The 23275-nt window shown below is 40.8% G+C and overlaps 1 protein-coding gene across 3 annotated transcripts in view; it reads right to left on the bottom strand.

Moving 5' to 3' along the window:
* Positions 1-23275, bottom strand: part of HDAC10 (histone deacetylase 10) — a 59609-nt gene that overhangs the window by 17074 nt on the left and 19260 nt on the right. For 2 of the 3 annotated variants that reach the window (XM_075857192.1, XM_075857193.1), the window contains 7 exons: positions 21528-21654; positions 19434-19499; positions 19283-19342; positions 19085-19174; positions 13902-14008; positions 9773-9840; positions 5961-6192 (listed from right to left, as the gene is read on the bottom strand). In XM_075857192.1, coding sequence (XP_075713307.1) covers positions 5961-6192; positions 9773-9840; positions 13902-14008; positions 19085-19174; positions 19283-19342; positions 19434-19499; positions 21528-21654 — 750 coding nt within the window. The remainder of the gene's footprint in view (positions 1-5960; positions 6193-9772; positions 9841-13901; positions 14009-19084; positions 19175-19282; positions 19343-19433; positions 19500-21527; positions 21655-23275) is intronic. The other variant, XM_075857194.1, reaches the window with a different exon arrangement.

The following is a 23275-nucleotide window of genomic DNA, read 5'->3' as shown; positions in this document are numbered from 1 at the left end:
AAGCACATGAAGGTTGCAAGAGGAGGAGTGCCAAGAATGAAGGACTAAACTAAGGTCCCAAGGAACAGTAGGAGAGTACACCATACCCCACATCAGCTAAAAAAAAGTGGTGTGTCCAGGTCCCATACAAATCTAGACAGTAGGGTATCTGGCCTTGGGAATGGTCTTGAACCAGACTCTGAGAAAACACAAAACTTCAGGACTCTAATGTCCACTGCTGTGCCGAGAGACAAGGCATCCTTAGAAGCAGGTGGAAGATTTGTTTCTGAAAGTGCAGATGGTGTCTGAGCGACTGAGACCAGGGAACGGCAAACAGCTGATAGACCACGGTGGCATACCATGCCTGTCAAGGCCACCAGTATTGCTGGGATGTCTTCAGCCATGATTTTCCTGAGGATCCAGGTAAGCAAGGGCAGTAGAGAGCAGACCAACAGGAAACTAAATTGGTTCCATGGAGTGACAAGGATGTCCACCAGGTGAGCTAGAGGATCCAACGTAGGTCCACGTCTGGAGTCCCTCATCTGTACAGAGAAGGTTGGGCCCAACTTGCTGCAGAGACCGCATTCCTAGGCTTATGTACTCTGGATTGAGGAAGTCGGTTACCAGTTGTCCACTCAGGGGATGTGGACTACTGAGACGACCAAGACATGATTCTCCGCCCATGACAGGAACCTGGTTACTGACATTGCCACAGGGCTGCATGTCCCGTCTTCATGGTTTAGGAGTCTACTACAGAAGGGAAAAATATATATAAACCCCAGCCCCAAGACAAAGTTTCTTCAAGTGACCTAATCTCTTGCAACGGCAGATGTTGGAAGACTCCCCCCCCCCCCCTTCAACGCCAAAGAATGACATCCGTTGGAAGGATTAAACAGCAGGACAGAAGGAGCAACCCTAGAGTATGGTCGGAGAAGAGATGCATCACTGAAGTTTGCAAGACACCTACCTAAGATTTAGAATACAAATGTCTGGAAAGGACAGGAATAGGATCAGCCTTTGGAGTGGGTGAGAGTGAAACAGGATAGTCTGGATTGAAAAAAACATAGAACCCAGCACCCGCCTGTAGGAGCGAAGAGTTGTCCAAGTTGTCTGTCTGGGAAGGAACATTGACCAAGATGACATCCAGGTAGGGAACTAACACCACTAGACCAGGGAATAGTCATGACCATGCCTAGTAGTTTGATAAGGCCACGAGGAATGGCCACCAGACTGGATGGCAAACCTGAGGTAGTGTTCGTGGGTCAGGCATATTAGAATGTGTAAATGTGCATCCTCTGTGTCCATGAAGGAGAGGAATTTGCCATCGTCTTTAAAGAATACACACCGTGAAGATGCTTGAGATCCAGGGTAGGCTGAACATTTCCGACTTCCCCAGGATCCAAGGATGGGAGACAGAGGAATGGGCTGTGGAAACCCCCACGGAAAGCAAGCGTCGGGGACGTGCTGGAGTCAGAACTTCTGACTCAGGAGGAGCCTGCCTTCACCCGGACAGGCCAGATAGGGGCTAGCCTACAAGGGAAGGGGACCTGTTAGAGCCCTGATTAGAGGGTTGAGTCGGAAACTTTAGGAGGGTTAGGCTAGAAGGACGGATTCCTCTTTGTGTCCTGGCTAATTTGCTTTCTCGAAAAACAGAGGATGATGAATGAACAAAAAAAAAACAAAGCGAAGGACCAGACTTCTTGGGCGGTCCAGCACATTGACACCCACTTTGAGGCAACTGAGAACTTTGTTACCACTAGGTGGTGAAAAGGACTCGTCTAGACAAGGACCAAAACAGGCAGAAGCCAGCAAAAGTGAACCTCACGTGGGGAACTTAGAAGCTAGATCAACCGACCTAGTCTACAACTACAGAGATGATGGACACAGAAGGAGACGTAAAGCGTGCCAGCACTTTACCTGCATAGGTGCTTCTCAAATATACGTTTCAGCATAAGAAAAATACAGAGAGCAAGGTCTGCGAGAGCTCCCGCTGAGGGCCTCCTGCCATAATTTCTTGTCGAAAAGAGGTTTTAGCAAAGGTTTTCAGTTGAAGATCCAAGAGATCACAACAGTAGGAAGAATTCGTCCTGGGAAGGTTGATAGCCTCAGCAGACAAGACACAGTATGATCTACATCGATGAGGTAGCCCATTAGCCAAAAGATCCTCAAGAATTGTGTCAGAATGTTTTCAAAAAAGACTTTTGAGTGCTTAGTCTGGCGAAAGGAAAACCATACTCAGTTGGAAGACAGTTAAGGTTAATTTGCTGTGTTTCCCAGACTACAGGAACAAGACTGTCTACCTACTGAAGCCATGGTGGAGCTCTGATCCGCTTCGGACCATCCTCCCCCAGTTTGATTCAAAATCAGAGAATTTTCATTTAGACAAACCTTCAACAGCAGAAGTGAGGCAGGACAGGCCATAATGGGAGAAAGAGACTGACAGGAAGGGTCAATCTTCATCCCTATACGATGTCAGCCTCACGAGAGGACTTCAGGATTTAAAAGATACGTGGGGAACATTGCAGGAGGGAGCTGATCATTTAGATAGCACCCAGGATGCCCAGTATAAACTAGGAAACATAAAGTAAGGTCGTTTGCAGCTGTGGACAAGAATGAGCTAATTCTGGTCAGTTATATCTGAGCAGGTGGTCCCCGCTTGCATGGGATGGTGAGGCCATGGGTGTTAGTTTTTGAGTCAGGCATCCCAGGCAGGGGAATCCGGCTCACTGAAATTCAGTGCTGCACCTAGTACAGTCACTAACGACTTTGAGTGGAAATGTTTACTTCAGAGGCTAGACATAATGAATTTACAAAAATTACCCTATTACACAGCTTGGATAAGAAGAGTAATCTATATGGAACTACTCCCCTGGATGAGAGGTTAATGTATTACAGGGGGAGCCCTGAGGTTACTGATTACTTTGCCTTTGTTAGGAGGGTAATATGTATGGGACAACTTTTCACCTGGATGAGGTGGTAATGTGTTACTTGGAGAGCTCTGTGATAGTGATACTGATCACTTCGCTTGATAAAGTTAATCTGTATGGGAGACAAATACTCCATCTGGATGAGGGTGTAGTGTGTTACAGGGAAAGCCCCATACTTCCCAGTTACTCTACCTGGAAAAGGAGGGTAGTATGTATAGGACATAACTTCCCGACCTGGATGACCTCCGACATGCAGGACAAGATGGAGCTGGCTGACCACATTGGAAATTAGTGTTGCAGTATGTGCATGCAAAATAGGAAGCCCTGGTAGGCCACCACCGTCAATGATGACCCAGGGAGGGAAAGGGGCACAAGACTGAGGGGAGGCTGGGAAAAGGCTGGACGCGTGGCGAGCACTGCAGCCGCAGCAGGGAAAAAGCGTCACGGCACAACATAACAGGGCCTCCAATGGAAGAAAAATGGGTAGTGGCGCAAAGAAAGAAAGTGGGATGAGCTCTACCCTACTGTAAAGGGGGGGGGGGGGGCGTGCGCGCTTGTGTGGGGAAGGGGTGGTTCAGGAGGCATAGATGGCCATTGCTGGATGATAGAAATGGGGCTGGATGTACTCACCTAGAGGAGCTTTATCATCAACTTTTCATGGATCCCCTTCTCTTCAACACTTAGGTGAAACCAGCAAAGTCTGCCCTTCAGTGTACCTCGCTATGGTGAGAGAACATTGGTGGGAAGCAGACTGAAACCAGGGTGACCCTTAAGCTGGTGGGCAATAGAGAAGCTCTGGTGCCCTTGTCCCACTTGCCTTCTGTGAGCAGGGTCTTAACACTGCGGTCGAGTTGACACTATTCACCCTGCTCAGGAGGGGGATAACAGGGAGACAGTGTTGTCCCCGTTTCCCACCTAGAAGGAAATGGAGAATAAAAATTAAGTAAAAAGCAGTGAGGTCTGCTTCCTACGGATAATAAGCTAAAACTAATTAGCCCAGTGCCTGCAGGAGGAGTATAGCCTGTGAAGAGCTGAGTTTTCGCTTACTGTCACCTCCTAGTAGCAGCAGGCTATACCCACAATCTTGTTACCCCATGACGAAAATGTGAAAACAGCAGTTCCACCAATGCGCAATTTTTTTTCACGCCATTTATGGTACAGTATAAATAACCTTTTCATTTCATTCTATGGGTTGTTATGTTTATGCGGATACCAGATATGTACAGTTTTTATTCATATTTTACCACTTTGCACAATGAAAGCATTTTTCATTAAAAAAAATTAATTGTTTTTGCAGCACCAAAATCTGACACCCATAACTTTCATTTTTCCGTTGATATAGCTTTATGAGGACTTGTTTTTTGCGGGTCGAGTGATATTATTTAATGGCACCATTTTGCGGTACATATAACTCATTGATTAACTTTTGTAATTTTTTTTATGGGAGGTAAATTAAAAAACAGCATTGTTTGTTTGTGTGGATTTTTTTTTACATCGTTCACCGTGTGGTATAAATAACATGTTAAACTTTATTATGCAAGTTGTTACGAATGCATAGATACCAAATATGTAATTTTAATTAAAAAAAATATTTTTATTTGGTGTTACTTTAACTGGTTGCCGACACAGGACGAGTATGCTCGTCCTGAGCGGCGAGCACGTCACGCATTAGGACGAGCATACTCGTCCTGTGTGACAGCAGTCTCTGCCGTCTCTGTGTGTGCGAACGAGAGCAGGGCAACGGCTGTAATACACAGCCACGGCCCCGCTCTGACAGCGGAGAGGAGAGAAACATCTTCTCTCCGCTGTTAACCCTTTGAACGCCGCGATGAAAGCTAATCGCGGCGTTCAAAGAGGGGGGACTGCACATTGATCGCGTCACAGAAAATAACTGTGACGCGATCAAAGCCCATAACTCATATGGCCAGACAGCCCAGGGTCCAGTGAAGGACCCCAGGGCTGTCTGAACATATTTCCTGTTGTTAGGGCATACTGAGGGAATGCCCTAACAACTGCCTGTGTACAATCAGTAACAGGCTAATGTACTGGCATATAGACCTATGCCAGTACATTGCAGTTACAAAATAAAAATGATAAATCCCTTTATGGGATTAAAAAAAAAAGTTAAATGAATGTAAAAAAAAAATAATGGTAAATAAATAAATAAAAAGTAAATAAAATACACAGAAACACACATTTTTTATAATAAATACACTTTTTAAAATATAAGTCCCAAAACATGAAATAATCTAGACATATTTGGTATTGCCACGACCGTAACAACCTGTACAACAAATGTATAACATTATTTATGATGATCGGTGTATGGTGTAAAAAAAATAAAATATTAAAACTGCTGCGCAACTGCTTTTTTTCTGCATTTTAATCTAATTAAAAATTTATAGAAATTAAACGATAATGTATTTGTACCAAAAAATGGTACGTACATAAAGTACAACTCATCCCGCAAAAAACAAAGTCTCATACAACTACGTCGTACAAAAAATAAAAGAGTTATGAGCGTCGGGATGCAAAGAGGGAAATGTAAAAAAAATTGCTCTGTCCTCAAGGCTAAAATTGGCCGTGTCCTTAAGGGGTTAAACATTTTTTATATGCTTATAAACTTTATTTAACCCCTTCCTGCCGTAGCCATCTTTTCGGTTATTTTTTCCTTTGAAATAAAAGGGCTATATAAAGGGCTTTTTTTTTCTTTTCCGTAGGTTTAATTGCCACCATTTAACGTACCATATTAAGTATTGAAAAATGTTTACAAATTATTTTGTGGGGTGGAATGGGAAGAAAAAAAAAGTAATTCCTTCATTGTTTTTGGGGTTTTGTGTTTACAGCGTTCAGTAAAAATGACATGATACAATTGTTTATTTTTTTCATAGTTTACATAACTTTAGGGGGAAAATGGGAAAAAGGGTTTTAATTTGAACTTTTAATATTTTTGGGGACAATTGTAAAAATTGTATTACATTTTTTTTTAGACCCACCAGGGGACTTGAACATGCGATTGTTAGATCGCTGGTACAATACATTCAAATAATCTACCTCATTGCATGAATTGCTTGCTCTGTAGTAGCGGTGCTTTCTTCTAAGTGTGCACCTGCAAGCAGGTTAAGTGTGTGCTCTCCAGGAGCTACCAGGAGGGTTGTCATCGGAGGTGTGGGGTGCAGGATCTTCATGTGATTTTCCAGAAATTCATCCACAGCAGACGCATCTGCATGCAAAGGCGCAGGTGCCGACAAGCCCTTTGTGCTTATATTCTGTACTAACCTTGTTTCTTTCAACAAGAAATAAAAGTACACAACTGTTACTTATAACAAATAATAATAAATAATAACATCAATATTAAAGAGGACATATTTTCTTGTTTCAGGCAGCACTCAGTGCATATGTATCTTTGGGGCTGTATTTCAGAAAATGGAGTTGGGAATTTTGTCAGGATTAATGGCGTCCTCAATGCTGAGAAATACAAGCAGATACCTAACCATCGTGCAATACCATCAGGGAGGCATCCGATTGGCTGCAAATTTATTCTGCAGCAGTACAACGACCCCAAACATATAGCCAATGTCATTAAGAACTATCTTCAGTGTAAGGGTATGTTCACACGCAGTGACCAAAAACGTCTGAAATTACAGAGCTTATTTCAGGCTAAATTCAGATGTTTTTGTAACAACTCGCGTTTTTCACGGCGTATATTACGGACGTTATTGGAGCTGTTTTTCAATGGAGTCAATGAAATACGCCTCCAAAAACGTCCCAAGAAGTGTCCTGCACTTCTTTTGACGAGCTGTCATTTTACGCGCCGTATTTTGACAGGGACGCATAAAATAAAGGCTCGTGGGAACAGAACATCGTAATTCCCATTGAAAGCAATGGGCAGATGTTTGCAGGCGTATTAGAGGCGTTTTTTCAGACGTAATTCGAGGCGTAAAACGCCCGATTTACGTTTGAAAACACTGCGTGTGAACATACCCTAAAGAAGAACAAGGAGCCCCCACAGAGCCCTGATCTCAACATCATTGAGCCTGTCAGGGATTACATGAAGAGACAGAAGGATTTGAGGAAGCCTACATCCACAGAAGATCTGTGGTTAGTTCTCCAAGATGTTTGGGTAAACCTCCCTGCCGACTTCCTTCAAAAACTGTGTGCAAGTATAGCTAGAAGAATTGATGCTGTTTTGAAGGTAAAGGGTGGTCACACCAAATATTGATTTGATTTAGATTTCTCTTCTGTTCATTCACTTTGCATTTTGTTAATTGATAAAAATATTAACACTTCTGTTTTTTATAGCATTCTTACTTTGCAGCATATTTCCACAACTGCCTAAAACTGTTGCACAGTACTGTATATGCTAATGATTAATTTATGTTGGACTGAAATGCCCAAAAAAAAAAAAAAAATTGTACTTTTTATTACAATTGTTTTACTCCATTCATTAATTACCTTAAATAATGTAATAGATTTATTGAATAGTTGCAGTTATGGTGATACCCAATATGTGTATTTGTTGTCTTGTAACAGTTTTATAATAAAAATGTATTACATGTAAAAATATTGTGTCTGCATGTTTTTATTTTTTAATGTTTAATTTTCTTTCACGGATAATTTTAGCCAATCTTTATTTACATTTTTAAAATCCCATAATGGGAGTTTTATAATTAAGTTATGACTAAACATAATAATGTATTGGACTATATACATATCTGTTGTATGCCCTTACAACAGGAATCAATGGACCTTGGGCTGTCTGATTATGGGTATAGATCGCGTCACAGGATATACCTCGTTTGCTTTTCTCTTGTATGCCGCAATCTGCTTTGATCGTGGGGGTTAAACAACGGATATCTTCATCAAACAGGACCAAGGTTGTGCACTACACCTGCAGTCCTGCCTCCAATCATGTGGGCACAATGCCGTGGGGGGTAATATTACGGCACAGGAGCAAAATTTCGGCTGCTCAGAGCATTTCTCAACCCTCACTAGAAAAATGATATTCTTTAATTATTGAGTTTGGCTCCCGTGTGCTCTCGCTGACTTACATTGGACTATTTAAAGAGGGCCTGTCAACTACCCTGACTCATTGTGCCGCTCCACTGTTATTCCTCTTAGAAATGTATGAAGAAATTGACAACAGGATGCTACAAGTTAAAGGTGTGTCCCACACAGTCTGGCACTGTCAGAACTGATCGGACAGTGTCAGACTATGTAGGTACACACCCCTTTTGACAACTAATGACAGTAAAAGTCCCCATCTTTTTTTTTTTTTAATTGTAACGGTTTACAAACAAATAAGATTAACGAATGTGTATTGAAAAATGCATATGTAACAAAATATGATACTAGGGCATCAAGTTCTTAGACAGAGTAAATAACACACGTTTTTGTTAAAGATTTTTCTCACCATAATGTTTTATGACCCATTCATCAGTGGGAGCCCCACCAATTCCAAGACAATCTGGTTTTATAACCAAGAAGACAGATAGTTGCACATTTGTGGCCTCTCCTCATTAATGAAGAGTGATCAGCAATCAATAGTTTCCATAACTTTCAAAAACGTAATTTAAACAGGGAGACCACACATGTTCGAGCCTGCTTTCCCACAGCTTACAGGGCCTAAAACTGGTGGGAAAAACCCTTAAATATCAAGTAGAATAAACTTGGTGGCACGTTGATTCAACCCTTGTTGCAGGATTGATGATGTCTTAAAAATCATTGCAAACTCAAAATCAAAAAGTTGCCATGGAAAAATAAAAGCTCCTGAGCGGTGTGTGAAGTATTAAAGGGTTATTCCACAGGATATGCCAAAAGTGTCTGATAGATGCGAGTCCCACTTTTTGGGACCATAACTAATCTCCAGAACAGGGGGCCCCCGACCCACTTGGTAAGGCAGCTGCTGGCTGTCACATTAAGGTGGACACAAATGGAAAGGTGGCTGGGATTCCGGAAATAACCGAGCTCGCTGTGCTACACCGTTTTCGTAACTCCCATAAAAGTAAATGGGAGTTACGGAAACAGTACCATTCTGGAGATAGGAGAGTTGAAACCCGAATCTATCATTTATGGCAAATTCTTTGGATAAATTATTTGACCCGATATAAAATAGAGGACACCGGAGTTAAAGCTTTTTTGGATGAAACGCTTCTGATCTCCCACAATGGCAATAAAACTCAAACAGAAATAAACACGTTGCAACTTTGATTCTCTTTCCAAAAATTTTTTCATTTCTCTGTCAAAAGATTTGTTTCACATCAGATGTATGTAAAATAATTTACATTTGATATCACCAATAGTGCCAAAGTTTATAAGTTATCCAGATGGATTTTATCCGATAAATTATGGTTCTTGGCAAGACGCCAATCTGTCCTCCTTGTAGAGTCTCCGAATAAGAACCATAATATAAATCGGATAAAATCCATCTGGATACCTTATCAACTTTGGCCCTTTGGGTGATATCAAATTCGAATTATTTTGCATATATCTTTTGTGAAACTAATGTTTTGATAAAGAAACAAATTTTTTTGCAAAGAGAATCAAAGTTGTAACGTGCTTATTTCTATTTAAGATGAGAAAACTCCTTTAATAATCTATCCAACTTTCTAAAGGTTAAAACCACAAATAGCAGAACTTATGGCGTCTACATGGGTATTTACCATGTTTTCTATAGACCTTGAATACATCTACATTGGATGTACCTGTCCCTAACAATAGAGGTCTATGATATGCAGAGTCTCTGGAAAGCTGGATATCAATCCCATTGGACACAATAATTTTCTAAAAAAATCTTTGTGAGTACAGAGAGAAGTTAAAAATTATATAGGTCGGCCAAGTAGTTTAACAGAAAATAACATAATTACCATCATGGAATAAACATTTCCAGTATGGAGAATGTGCATGCCTTGCATTCTGTATGGATTCTAAAGCACTATAAAAACAAAACAAATTACTGTACTCCTAAATATGTCTCAAATAAATAGCAAGTTATTCCAAACACTTATATAAACACAGTTTTATATTCTCCAGGTTAGGCCTCATGCACACCACCGTAGTTCTCATCTGTGATTACGAATCAGGTCATTACGGATGAGATTACAGACCCATTTATTTCTATAGGCCACGGACACATTTCTTTATATTTACGGATGTGTGTCCGGGCCGTAGAAATGATCTGCAAAATATAGAACATGTCCTATTCTTGTCCGCAATTGCGGAACGAACTCGCCCAAAGAAGTCTAAGTCAAATGTCTCTATTTGTCAAATTTGTATCTATTAGACAAAGTTTATCACATACACCTGAGAATGTAAATGCTATAAAAACTATTGTTTTCTTAAAGGAAAGATGTCATGAATTTTTTTTTAAATTAATTTAATGTGTTTTTATTTAATAAAATATTATATTGACTATTTTTTCACACACAATGTTTTTTTTTTATTAACACTTTCTTACTTTACTGGGGGCTGTCATGTTTTATTTAATCTGTTTAGGTGTCTCTTGACACATACACAGATGGAATACGGCAGCCACAGCAAATAGGACATAACGAACGGGACCTGTTCCTTATATCCTGTGCTTCTGCGGTCTCGCTCTGTACTGCGCAAGCACAGTTCAGAGCGACCCAGAATATAAGCTGGGGAAAGCCGGCACCGTTTTGAAGACAGCAGGCACTGCAGGCAAGGTGTCTGTGTGTGTGTGTCTGTCGGTCTCTCACAGCCCCCCTCACACTCCTGCTGTAACTGTGAGTGTGTGTAGCAGAGCTGCGTGTGTGTGTGTGTGTGTGTGTGTGTGTGTGTGTGTGTGTGTATATATAGCAGAGCTGTGTGTGTGTATATATGTATGTATGTGTGTGTATATATGTGTGTGTGTGTAGCAGAGCTGTGTGTGTAGCAGAGCTGTATGTGTGTGTGTGTGTGTGTAGCAGAGCTGTGTGTGTAGCAGGGCTGTGTGTGTGTGTAGTAGAGCTGTGTGTGTGTAGAAGAGCTGTATGTGTGTGTGTAGCAGAGCTGTATGTGTGTGTGTGTGTGTGTAGAAGAGCTGTATGTGTGTGTAGCAGAGCTGTATGTGTGTAGCGCAGAGCGGTGTGTGTAGGAGAGTGGTGGGTGTAGCAGAGCGGTGCGTGCAGCAGAGCGGTGCGCGGAGTAGAGCTGTGGGTCAGTGTGCGCGGAGTAGAGCTGTGGGTCAGTGTGCGCGGAGTAGAGCTGTGGGTCAGTGTGCGCGGAGTAGAGCTGTGGGTCAGTGTGCGCGGAGTAGAGCTGTGGGTCAGTGTGCGTGCAGCAGGGAGCTGTGTGCGTAGTGTGCACAGCAGAGCTGTGTCCTATTTTTGTGCAGCGGAGTATGCACAGGCGCTGCTGATCCTTCATAACCGCTTATCAGCTGTTTTGACGAATCAGCGGCAAGCACCCCCCTTACACACACACACACACAAATACCCCCAAACACGCAACTGCACCACACACAACCCACCCCACTGTGGGAGGGTTGTGTGATGGTGTGTGTGGGGGTGTGCATGCAGGGTGGTTGTGTGATGGTTTGCGTGGGCGTGTGGGGGGGTGCGTGCAGGGTGCTTGTGGGGGCCTCTAGTATTTATTGTGGGGAGAAGACAGAAGTCGCTGTAGGTGAGTATAAGTATTTATATTTTTCATATTGCTAACTTTATTTTTTTTGTTTTGCAGGTTCCGCTAGACCTATTGTACTTTTTCAATAAAATGGTTAGCGAGGCGAGGATTGTGTGTGGGGGGGGGGGGGGGTTTATTTCAATAAAAATATTTTCTTATGTCTGTTTTTTTAATACTTTATTAGTGCCTTAGTAATGGCAGTTGTCTGTTTGACAACGTCCATTACTAAGGCGGGGCTTAGTGTTAGCCGGTAAAAAGCTAGCACTAACCCCTCCATTATTACCCCGGTAACCACCGCCACCAGGGGTATCGGGAAGAGCCGGGTAAGATCCAAATGGGATATACACCGTGTTCCAAATTATTATGCACATTGGATTTAAGTGTCATAAACATTTAATTATTAGTTTTTCAATGAAACTCATGGATGGTATTGTGTCTTAGGGCTCTTTGGATCATTGTAATCAATCTCAGACACCTGTGATAATTAGTTTGCCAGGTGTGCCCAATCAAAGGAAAACTACTTAAGAAGGACGTTCCACATTATTAAGCAGGCCACAGGTTTCAAGCAATATGGGAAAGAAAAAGGATCTCTCTGCTGCCGAAAAGCGTGAAATTGTCCAAGGTATTGGACTAGGTATGAAAACATTGGATATTTCAAGAAAACTTAAGCGTGATCATCGTACTGTGAAAAGATTTGTGGCTGATTCAGAGCACAGACGGGTTCGTTCAGATAAAGGCATAATGAGGAAGGTTTCTGCCAGACAAATTAATAGGATTAGGAGAGCAGCCGCTAAAATGCCATTTCAAAGCAGCAAACAGGTATTTGAAGCCGCTGGTGCCTCTGGAGTCCCGCGAACCTCAAGGTGTAGGATCCTCCAGAGGTTTGCAAGTGTGCATAAAGCTATTATTCGGCCACCCCTAAGCAATGCTCACAAGCAGAAACGGTTGCAGTGGGCTCAGAAATACATGAAGACTAATTTTCAAACCGTGTTGTTTACTGATGAGTGCCGTGGATGGTCCAGATGGATGGAGTAGTGGATGGTTGGTGAATGGCCACCATGTCCCAACAAGGCTGCGACGTCAGCAAGGAGGTGGCGGAGTCATGTTTTGGGCTGGAATCATGGGGAGAGCTGGTAGGCCCCTTTAGGGTCCCTGACGGTGTGAAAATGACCTCAGCAAAGTACGTAGAGTTTATGACTGACCACTTTCTTCCGTGGTACAAAAAGAAGAACCGTGCCTTCCGTAGCAAAATTATCTTCATGCATGACAATGCACCATCTCATGCTGCAAAGAATACCACTGTGTCATTGGCTGCTATGGGCATAAAAGGAGAGAAACTCATAGTGTGGCCCCCATGTTCCCCTGACCTCAACCCTATTGAGAACCTTTGGAGCATCCTCAAGCAAAATATCTATGAGGGTGGGAGGCAGTTCACATCAAAACAGAAGCTCTGGGAGGTTATTCTGACATCCTGCAAAGATATTCAAGAAGAAACGGTCCAAATACTCACGAATTCAATGGATGCCAGAATTGTGAAGGTGATATCAAAGAAGGGGTCCTATGTTAACATGCAACTTGGCCTGTTAAGTTTTTATTGATTGAAAGAGCTTTTGATTTCTGTAAATATGACCTCCTGATGCTGCAAATTCAACAAATTACCATTTTAGTTCTCTTTACAACCTTTAAAAGGTTTTGATCTCTGTTGTGCATAATAATTTGAAACAGTGCATTTTGAGTTTTTTACTTCTAAAAAAAAAAAAATCTGTTATCATTAGGAGATTTGTTCAATAAAATTCGCATTATACTCCAACGGTTGATGGCTTGAAGATTATACTGACTGTCATTTGCATCGACTATTTAGGCAAATCATCGAAAAATAACATTTGCATAATAATTTGGAACGCGGTGTAGTGGGAACAGATTAGCCGAACAGGCTTGCGATTTCTTTTGTGAGAGAAGGTATAAACTACCTCCACACACCTCTATGGTTACTAGTGGTGCCCCAGGAGGAATGCAGGGAAAATAATAGAATCATAAAGGTTGAAATAAAACGGCAGGAATCAGGGAAAAAGTATTTATTGGGCCGCAGAAAAGAAGCGATCAGCCGACTAATAAACGTTTTCTTATTTGGCGGCTGATCACTGCCCTGTTTACACAGGTGGCATCCTATGACAGTGCCACTTTTAAAGTCACTAAACTCTTCCCTACCACCCATGCTGCCAATGTTTTGTAATGAAGAATACATGGCTGTATGCTTGATTTTAAGCGCCTGTTTGCAATGTGTGCCTAAAATGCCAGGACTCAATAATTAGGAGGGGTGTCCACTTTTGCCCATATAGTGTAGCATGTATTTTGAACAAGGACAAAGCATACCTGTAACATGGTGTCATATTCCCAGACAACCTAGGTACTGGATCTCCGAGCAATGTTCTTACAGTCATGGAAACAGATTCTGACAAAGAGCGTAGGTGATATCCACCCTGTTAGAGAGTATGTAGTTACAAACATTTTTCTAATGAGAGAAGGTCTGAAGCTAAGCCACATCAATAACAATTCTGTACTGTAGAAACAACAAAAAGACTGCTGTTTAAATGTGTTGTGCATTAATTGCCCCACACTCAAAAATCAGCCATCATCTAGGGGAAACAGAGTTGTGTAAAAATGGCAAAAAGCACTCAAAAAGTCATGTATGTGTATGAAAATGCACTTTATTTAAAACATGCTGAAAGATAGACATGCGCTATAAAAGCAATTAAAAAGCACCTAAACAGTACTAGAACGCTCAGGGGTGCAAACCATGATAAGTCGCTACCCCTAGAAATCTCCCTTCTAATAAAATGAATGTTACCAAGTATGTACTATTGAAAAAACATAGCCATCTCCAAATGCAGGCAAATAATCCACACATGCAAAGCTGTAAAATCACTGGCGAACAACTCCTAAATCATCAAGAGGAGTATCACTTTAAGACACTCTGGATAAAGTATTGGAGCCTAAATTAGCTTTATTTTGAATACTTGGGGCCAATTTTATTTTTTGGTGTCCAAACGTGAAACAATTTGTACCAAGAGTAAAATTCTAAAAAGATTCTTTTACATCACAAAACTTGATCTGAGTGACTGCAAAGTTGGAACTTGGGAACCTGGATATCCTGATATGGAGTCTTAGATAATTTTTGCAGATATTTTAATATTAATGATAATTCTTCTTTGTGGTTCCTACGCAATGGATCTCCAATATATGTCCATTTCTTTGCCGCTTTCCATGACCTTGTTTGGATTATCAATATTATTGTACAGTGTGGACCAAAACCCTGTTTACATTGTGAGGTTTGTACAGGATAAAGTTTATCGGGCCTTAGTCACCAACCCCCTGGATGCATTCTGGGCCCTAATGACCAAGCAATGTTTTTGTTTTTCCATCGTCACATTCAAAGAGCTATAACTTTTTTATTTTCACGTTGACATGAAGACTTATTTTTTGCACAATTTTGGGGTATATACATTTTTTTTATTAACTTTTATTAACTTTTTTTGGGGGGGAGGGGATATAAAAAAACCCAGCAATTTAGCCCTTGTTCTATGCATTTTACATTTACGCCGTTTACTGTGGGGCGTAAATACCATGCTACTTTTATTCTATGGGTCGGTACGATTATAGCGATACCAAATATGCATAGTTTCTTTGACGTTTTACTACTATTGCAGAATAAAAACACCTTTGAACTAAAATAATTTTATTTTGCATCGCTGCTTTCCAAGAACTATAACTTTCTTATTTTTCTGTCAATGTCACCATATAAGGGCTTGTTTTTTTGCGGGACTTCATTGTTACCATTTTGGGGTACATGGGACTTATTGATTAACCGTTTATTTTGTTTATTTTTTGGGGCGAATGGGAAAAAAAATAGTAATTTTGCCATTGTTTTTTTGTGTTTTTTTTTTACGCCGTTCACCTTGCGGTTTAACTAGTACGCAAACTTTTTTTTCGGTCATTGCGATTGCGGGGATACCATATATGTGTAGTTTTTATTTTATTTTTCCACTTTTACGAAATAAAACCATTTTTTATTGGCAAAAAAATATACCAGAGCATTATTGCCTGTCTGTGTATACAGGCATCTCCTAATAGGCATATAGCAAGGGCAGACCCCGGCTGGATACTCGCAATTGCATTTGCAGGCCGCCGATGGGTGACAGGGGGAGCTTCCTCCCTCTGCAAACAACTCAAATGCAGCGGTCGCTAATGACCGCTTCATTTGAGGAGTTAAACGACCGTGATCAAAGTAAACTTCGATCACTACCGTTGGAGGAGGAACCCGGCTGTCATCAGATAGCCGAGCCCCGTCTCCAGCCTGCACGGAACACCCATGCAGGTCATTGATTAGACCGCCGTGACAAGGCTGCAGCCTAGCATAAAGCCCCTTAATGACCGCCGTGATAAGGTGTATCGGCGGTCATTAAGGGGTTAAAACGGTCTTACAGGAAAACGGTCTTTGTTGTCCATAGCAACCAACCAGAGCTCAGCTTTCATTTTACCTGAACAGTTTCAAAAATAAATCAGGCCAATCGTATTCTGGACAGGATTAGAAGAAGCCCGGGAAAATTGAAGTGAAGATTGTCCCAGCAGGCGCTTGTCAGCGGATCAACACATCGGCCTGTATTACGAGTGTCAATTGTGCAAATAGTTAAAGGAGGGGGATAAACAGAAGCGTGTGGCCTATTGCAATTGGCTACTAGATATGATTGTAGACGGCATTTGGACCCATTGCAGTACATCATGTCCGGTTCTATGTTACCTGGGTGTTTTAATTCGCAGAATAGGTACTGCCGCACAGAAAATTCACACATGCTTCACCAACAGCCACTTCATGATCCAAAAATCGGCGTTTGGTGTGCGGTTATGGGTATTGTGGGTCTAATATTCTTTGATGAAAAGGTGACTACAGCCATGTACATGGACATCTTTCAGCAATTTTATGCACAGTTAACGGATTACAAGCATGAGTATTACTTCTTTCAACAAGATGGGGCAACTTGCCATAAATCACACGCGTCCCTGAGCAGAGTTCATGCGGCATTCACAGACTAACGTAAGGTGAGCCTACATGGTCACTATACCTAATGGTATGCAGCTTTTATCTGTGGTTTTACCTGAAGGCTAGGGTTTATGAAACTAATTCCCAGACAGTGCCCGAACGAAGACAGCAAATTGAAATTCATGTCTGGAATATGGAACATGTGGTACTACAGTAGGTTTTCTTGAACATAAGACGGGCACAACTTTGCATAGCCACTGGCGGCAACCACTTTAGGCATCTACTGTAACCGGGTAATTATGTAATTCTTCCATTATCGTCTACAAGCCACACAAGGGAATTAGGGTTCTGTTTTTCGTGTTCCTCTCTGTATAATATAATTGGCATCATAAGGTCATGTCATTACCATTTATTTATACTGCATAAAATCTGTTATAAATTTGGGAAACTGGGAGTGCGTCCACCTCGGCAAGGATATTAGGTTATACCCTTTTCCTTGAACACTATATGGCTCCATTGTTGCTTTTATATTGTAATGGTTTGATGCTTATTTGTGAACATTTATAGCGCCTGTGCTTAAATTGTGATGAAGGCTTTATTTATTGTTCGCCGGACTTCCATTATATATATTTATTTAGAATTATAATAATTTTCAGTATGGAGATTTACTTTTATTGGGGTATCACTTGCACTTTCATAATAATACAGCATTATATTTATTAAGAAATATCCTCTGGCATGTCCATAATAGTATGTCTACTGCACATCAATTTTATATTATATAGATCTGTATGGTAATGCTAGAAACTATAATGATTTATTTAACGAGGTAATTTGATTATATTGGGGTAGCACATTCACATTTATAATAGCATTGTACTGTTCCTTATTGTGTCATTTTTAAAGGGTGTATTGGTTATTCTCTAGAAATGGTATTATGAATTGTTTGGGTATATTTTTATGTTCATTTATTTTTTTCAATGAATCAAAATCAATCACTTATCTGGAATACTTTACATGTATAATTATTTAATGGGATTACTTGCACAGTTATAAATAGATCTTAGACCCAGTGCACAACATTTGACTGTCCTTATATATGCTCTATTTATTCATGTATATTTTACATAGTTGCTTTTTTTATTTTATTCATTTATAATATTTATTTCTGCCATTTGTGCCACCATATGAGCATTTTCAGTGCTTAACAACTCTGTGTTTTGCAACTTTGGAGAATGTGCCGTTGTGGCCATACATGCCGCTTAGCCACATTGATATTTAGTTGATAACTGTCCCCATGCATACATGGTATATCTTAGAGCATGCAGAGTTGAACACTAGCGCATTCCCAGTTTATTACAGAAACTTTATACGTATCAGTGGGGAGATAGATGCGGACCTCCCGGTCCGGAAGTGCCGTAGCAGCGGTATTGTCATGTGAGGTGGACACTTTCCCAGGTAAAATGAATTTTTGTAAATGTACAGGTGTTTATACTTAGTAATTGTATATAAAAGGGTGTAGACCGATATCACACTGAGGAAGCCACTACCTGTCCTTATTGGTGACATTAAAAAAATATTTGTTATAGATTTCAGACATGTTTTTGGTAATACTTTATAATGGTTTCCTCTAACATTGTGATATTGGTTTTGCACATTTTTGTATAGGCTACATTTTTCCCTTTGGGTATATTGTTCATGGCGATTCTACACCTTTGCATGTATGGATTATTAGTCTGCATTTGAAAAAAGTGACGTGACTTCTATATGTATTTTGCGTGAAATCTGTGTCGGGTAGCCACATGCAGATAAGCCCCATTGAATGGGGCTAATCTGTGTTCAGATCCGTGGCAGTTTTAAGCGTCCAAGAGTAAGCCTCATATTTCTGCCACTAATTCTCGGGCAAAGTGGAAAAATCTATCATCAGAACATAGCCTGGCAGATATTCACATCAGATTTTTCCCCTTACAATGTAGAAGTGAAATCTGCAACAAAATACACACAAAACACATGCAGATTTTGCTGCGGAAAATCTGCTCAGGTGCGGGTACCTATGGTCTACAGCTTGTAAAAATACAACTTACAAAAACAGCTGCCAATATGATTCACTCACATGTACGTTAATGGTTCTTGAAGACCTCAGAACTGGAGATATGCAAGATAAAGCAGTGATCATGGATGTAGACGTTTTTTCTGGAGTTTCTGTCAGTAACAATGTTATAAAACCCTACAGTAAAAGCCTCTCCTCAGCCTAGAATGGCTGCTTACAGGACAATATAGATTGTACTTCACTGCACAGCAAATGTAAAGCAGACTGACTTTTGGTTTAGTGTACAATTAAACAGTCCTCTTGCCTTGAATATAAAAGGTCATTCACTCCAAAAAGTCCTGTTTTGACAGGATGATGGCTTTTATATCCCTTTCCATTTCAAAACAGGGTATACACGGATAACAAAGAATGACACAAAGGTGCTTATAGATCACCCAAATGAACGAGAAATATAACACAAACATTTACCTCAAGGATCATGCATAGTTTACCACCAGCAAGATGCATAAGCATGTGAGTGAGATGGGAGAAACACTCTGGAGTAGCGCACATACGCCCCTGCAAACATAAAATATCATTAAAGCAATATTCTACTTAAATAAAAAGAGTAAAAACAACAAAATCAACAACTCCAAGCTTGAAAAACATAAAAAATTGGATAAGTACCTCGGGGTCTCCAATTCCTGAATCGTAACCAGCAGATACCAAAACCAATTCAGGATTAAACTAAAAAAAAAATAATAATAATGTGACAAATTTTTCAGTTAAACACTGTACTATTATTGTCCTCTATTTTGTTATAGCGCAAACATATTACCTCAAAGGCCACAGGCAGGAGCACATGGAGGAAAGCTGCAATATAATCTGCATTACCCATGCCAATCTGAAAGGAAAACAAAGCAAAAACAATGAAAGTAACAAAAAAACATGCAAGTTTAAATATATATTGGTTATTTGTATTTTTTTAATATTGATGCAGAATTCACTTATTTTCCATGAACTGCATTATCACCATATCTTAAAGAGGCTCTGTCACCAGATTTTGCAACCCCTATCTGCTATTGCAGCAGATCGGCGCTGCAATGTAGATTACAGTAATGTTTTTATTTTTTAAAAACAAGCATTTTTGGCCAAGTTATGGCCATTTTTGTATTTATGCAAATGAGGCTTGCAAAAGTACAACTGGGCGTGTTGAAAAGTAAAAGTACAACTGGGCGTGTATTATGTGCGTACATCGGGGCGTTTTTACTACTTTTACTAGCTGGGCGTTCTGATGAGAAGTATCATCCACTTCTCTTCAGAACGCCCAGCTTCTGGCAGTGCAGACACAGCCGTGTTCTCGAGAGATCACGCTGTGACGTCACTCACTTCCTGCCCCAGGTCCTGCATCGTGTCGGACGAGCGAGGACACATCGGCACCAGAGGCTACAGTTGATTCTGCAGCAGCATCAGCGTTTGCAGGTAAGTAGCTACATCGATTTACCTGCAAACGCCGATGCTGCTGCAGAATCAACTGTAGCCTCTGGTGCCGATGTAGGCGACACGATGCAGGACCTGGGGCAGGAAGTGAGTGACGTCACAGCGTGATCTCTCGAGAACACGGCTGTGTCTGCACTGCCAGAAGCTGGGCGTTCTGAAGAGAAGTGGATGATACTTCTCGTCAGAACGCCCAGCTAGTAAAAGTAGTAAACACGCCCAGATGTAACACACATAATACACGCCCAGTTGGACTTTTACTTTTCAACACGCCCAGTTGTACTTTTGCAAGCCTCATTTGCATAAATACAAAAATGGTCATAACGTGGCCAAAAATGCTCGTTTTTTAAAAATAAAAACGTTACTGTAATCTACATTGCAGCGCCGATCTGCTGCAATAGCAGATAGGGGTTGCAAAATCTGGTGACAGAGCCTCTTTAAAGAGCAATTCCAATGAAAATATTTTTTTTTACACAACACGATCTGCCCGTGGATAGATGAAGAACAAATAGGGGGAGAATAACTAAGTTAGACTAGAGTGCTAAACACAAAAAAAAAAAAAAAACACCTGACCACTGGTCCAAAAGGGCAGAAAATCTGACAACCGACCTGGCATCCATGATACTGTAAGCAGTTTTGAAACTTTAATCCCTCCACGTAAGTGAAAAGGAAGAAGACCCACCAAAGATATAAAATATTATAGTGTGGTGCTTTACCAAAATGCACTGTGGGTTCAGATTTGTGCTCATCCTAGGGTCATCAATATTGTCCCCTACTGCTGCATTTATATAGGGACGCAAACTGCAAAAAGAGAACGTCACCTTTCTAAAATAAAAAATAAAAATGAAATAAAAAAAAGAAACGGAAGGTTCCCTTGAACTTGCCTTTCCATGTGACTTAACTCTGGCTTGTTCTTTAAAATAAAAGTGGATAACCAAACAACAAAGAATGTTTAAGTTCAAATGTCATTGGATGGTCAGTGTTACATTACACTTTATGAATAAAACAATATAACTTAGTAGCTGACAAAGCGACTATATCCACTCCCCTCCCCCCCCCATATATCAAGTTCATTATATGGGTCCCTCAGGTTAGACTATGAGTTAGTATGAATCAACATGTATGTTAAGTGCCATATTACTTATGTTTATTAATATTTTCAACTAAATCAGTCCTGCCGTAGCCATGTAGAACTCAACACCAGCAGGTGGCACTACTCTGCTTTCAGATCCCTCCAGCAAGTGGGGTAGGGAATGAATAATATCTATAACTATGTATTAGGGAATTGCTGATAATGTCATGTTCTACAATTTTATTCAATGCACTTCCAATCTAAAATCTTCTTGTAAATGCACAATGCTGGGAGGATAAGTAGATCTGGCATTCGTGCAGTGAAATACCAGATATTAATACTTTGTAAACGTTAATTGTGTACCTGGTTCCAGGGTAGATTTACATTGAAGCCAGTTCCTCTGCCTTTTCCAATGAAATCATAGTCTGATTCACTTAGATTTGGCCAGAATGATCCATGTTCATAGCGATGCCAAGAGAAATATAGGACACTAAAAGGTTAAAAATTGCACAAATTACTACTTCACATTTCAGCACAGGAAAGTATATTTTTATTTACTATTTAATCTGATTTCATTTTCTTTTATATAGGTGTTCCCATTAATACTGTTGAACAGTCTCCCATCCAATGCTTGTTCAACTCAGTTTGTGTTTACATAAATATGGCATAGGCTTCGTTCACACATGCGTCGGTGTGTTCCGTTGTTCTGCCCTGTCAGAGAAGCAGATCAAGGGAATAACGGAAGCAATGGTTCCGTTGCACAACGGACACTGCTGGCAGCCGACAGAACCCATTGACTTTAATCGGTTTAGTTGGCTTTCCATGAGGATGTCCATGATTTTACCAAAGACAATAGCGCAGTCTACTGTGCTAATGATTCCATCAAAACAACAGAACCCTGTCACGAAGGTGACAAACGGAAAGCTTTGGCAACCTTGAGATCAATGGTGAGCGAAACTGATGCTAAGGTTTCAGTTTGCTTTTCCGTTGAGGGGTTAACCCGACGGAAACATCCGGCAGAACCACTCGGAAGGGCAACGCTGATGTGAACAGGCACTTAGCTAATGTTATGATTCCCTGTTATGGAGAATATAGCTAAATATTTACCAGTTATTTTGAGTTTGCCACCCCATACCGTCTGGGAATAGAGTTTGTTTACCATTTTTGTTATAAGGAGTAGACTGGTAATATGGCTGCTGTGGGGTCATTATGACCCATCAGTCGTGGTGACGTCACATGCTATGGGAAATTGTAGTCTTACATGGAAAAAGCCTTTCATGCTTCGGATTTGCTCAGCACGACCAACTCCCCATTGTATGTTATTGGCTGAGATAGAGCCAACGGCCCATTGTAAATGATTGGCTCACCTCAAGCCTACTCCCCTTTTGAAAGATATTATTGTAATTGCATTTCTATCAATAAAGCAGAGAAGCGTATTTTGGTATACAAAGCATTGTCTCTTTGGTTCTAACTTCTCTCTGACATATCGATATAACATAGATTTGGATCTGGATAAGTGTACTAAAGGGTGTCAGTTGACACTCCCATCAAAACTTTCAGTCTAATATATTTTGGCCAGGATTATATCAACATCCCCCTAGGGGAGTTTGACCAGCGATTGTTGGATGGCTTGATTGACTGCGGCATGTCAGGAGTTAAATTGGCGGAATAAAAGTGATCTTTGATTCCGCCCGTAGCCGTCACCCGCTAAGTATGGAGCAAGATCAGCACGTGAGCCCGCTCCATACTTCCCCTTAACGGCTGCCATGTACATGGCGTCATTAAGGGGTTAAAACATTGTATATTCAGCGGCACTTACTGTATTATGTTTATTGGTAATGTCTGAAAGGGAAAGAGTCACCTATATTTTTATATTTATATAGAGGTGTTACCCCTTATTGTAATCCTGCTTGTGATGGTAAATGAGATGTCTGTTAAAAAGTGATCTCTACAGAACATGAAGTGTCTGTCTATTATGAATGATGGATCTTGTATTATCTATATATAGGTGATACCTTCCATTGTAATGCTGCCTGAGATGATGAGATGACTGCTGAGAAGCGACCTCTACAGAACAGGAAGTGTCAGCCTATTGTGAGGCTCAGTGGCCA

The sequence above is a fragment of the Rhinoderma darwinii genome, chromosome 3 (assembly GCF_050947455.1).
Source record: "Rhinoderma darwinii isolate aRhiDar2 chromosome 3, aRhiDar2.hap1, whole genome shotgun sequence".
Lineage (NCBI taxonomy): Eukaryota > Metazoa > Chordata > Amphibia > Anura > Rhinodermatidae > Rhinoderma > Rhinoderma darwinii.
The sequence above is the reverse complement of the archived record's forward strand: the minus strand, read 5'-3'. Positions and strand labels throughout refer to the sequence as shown.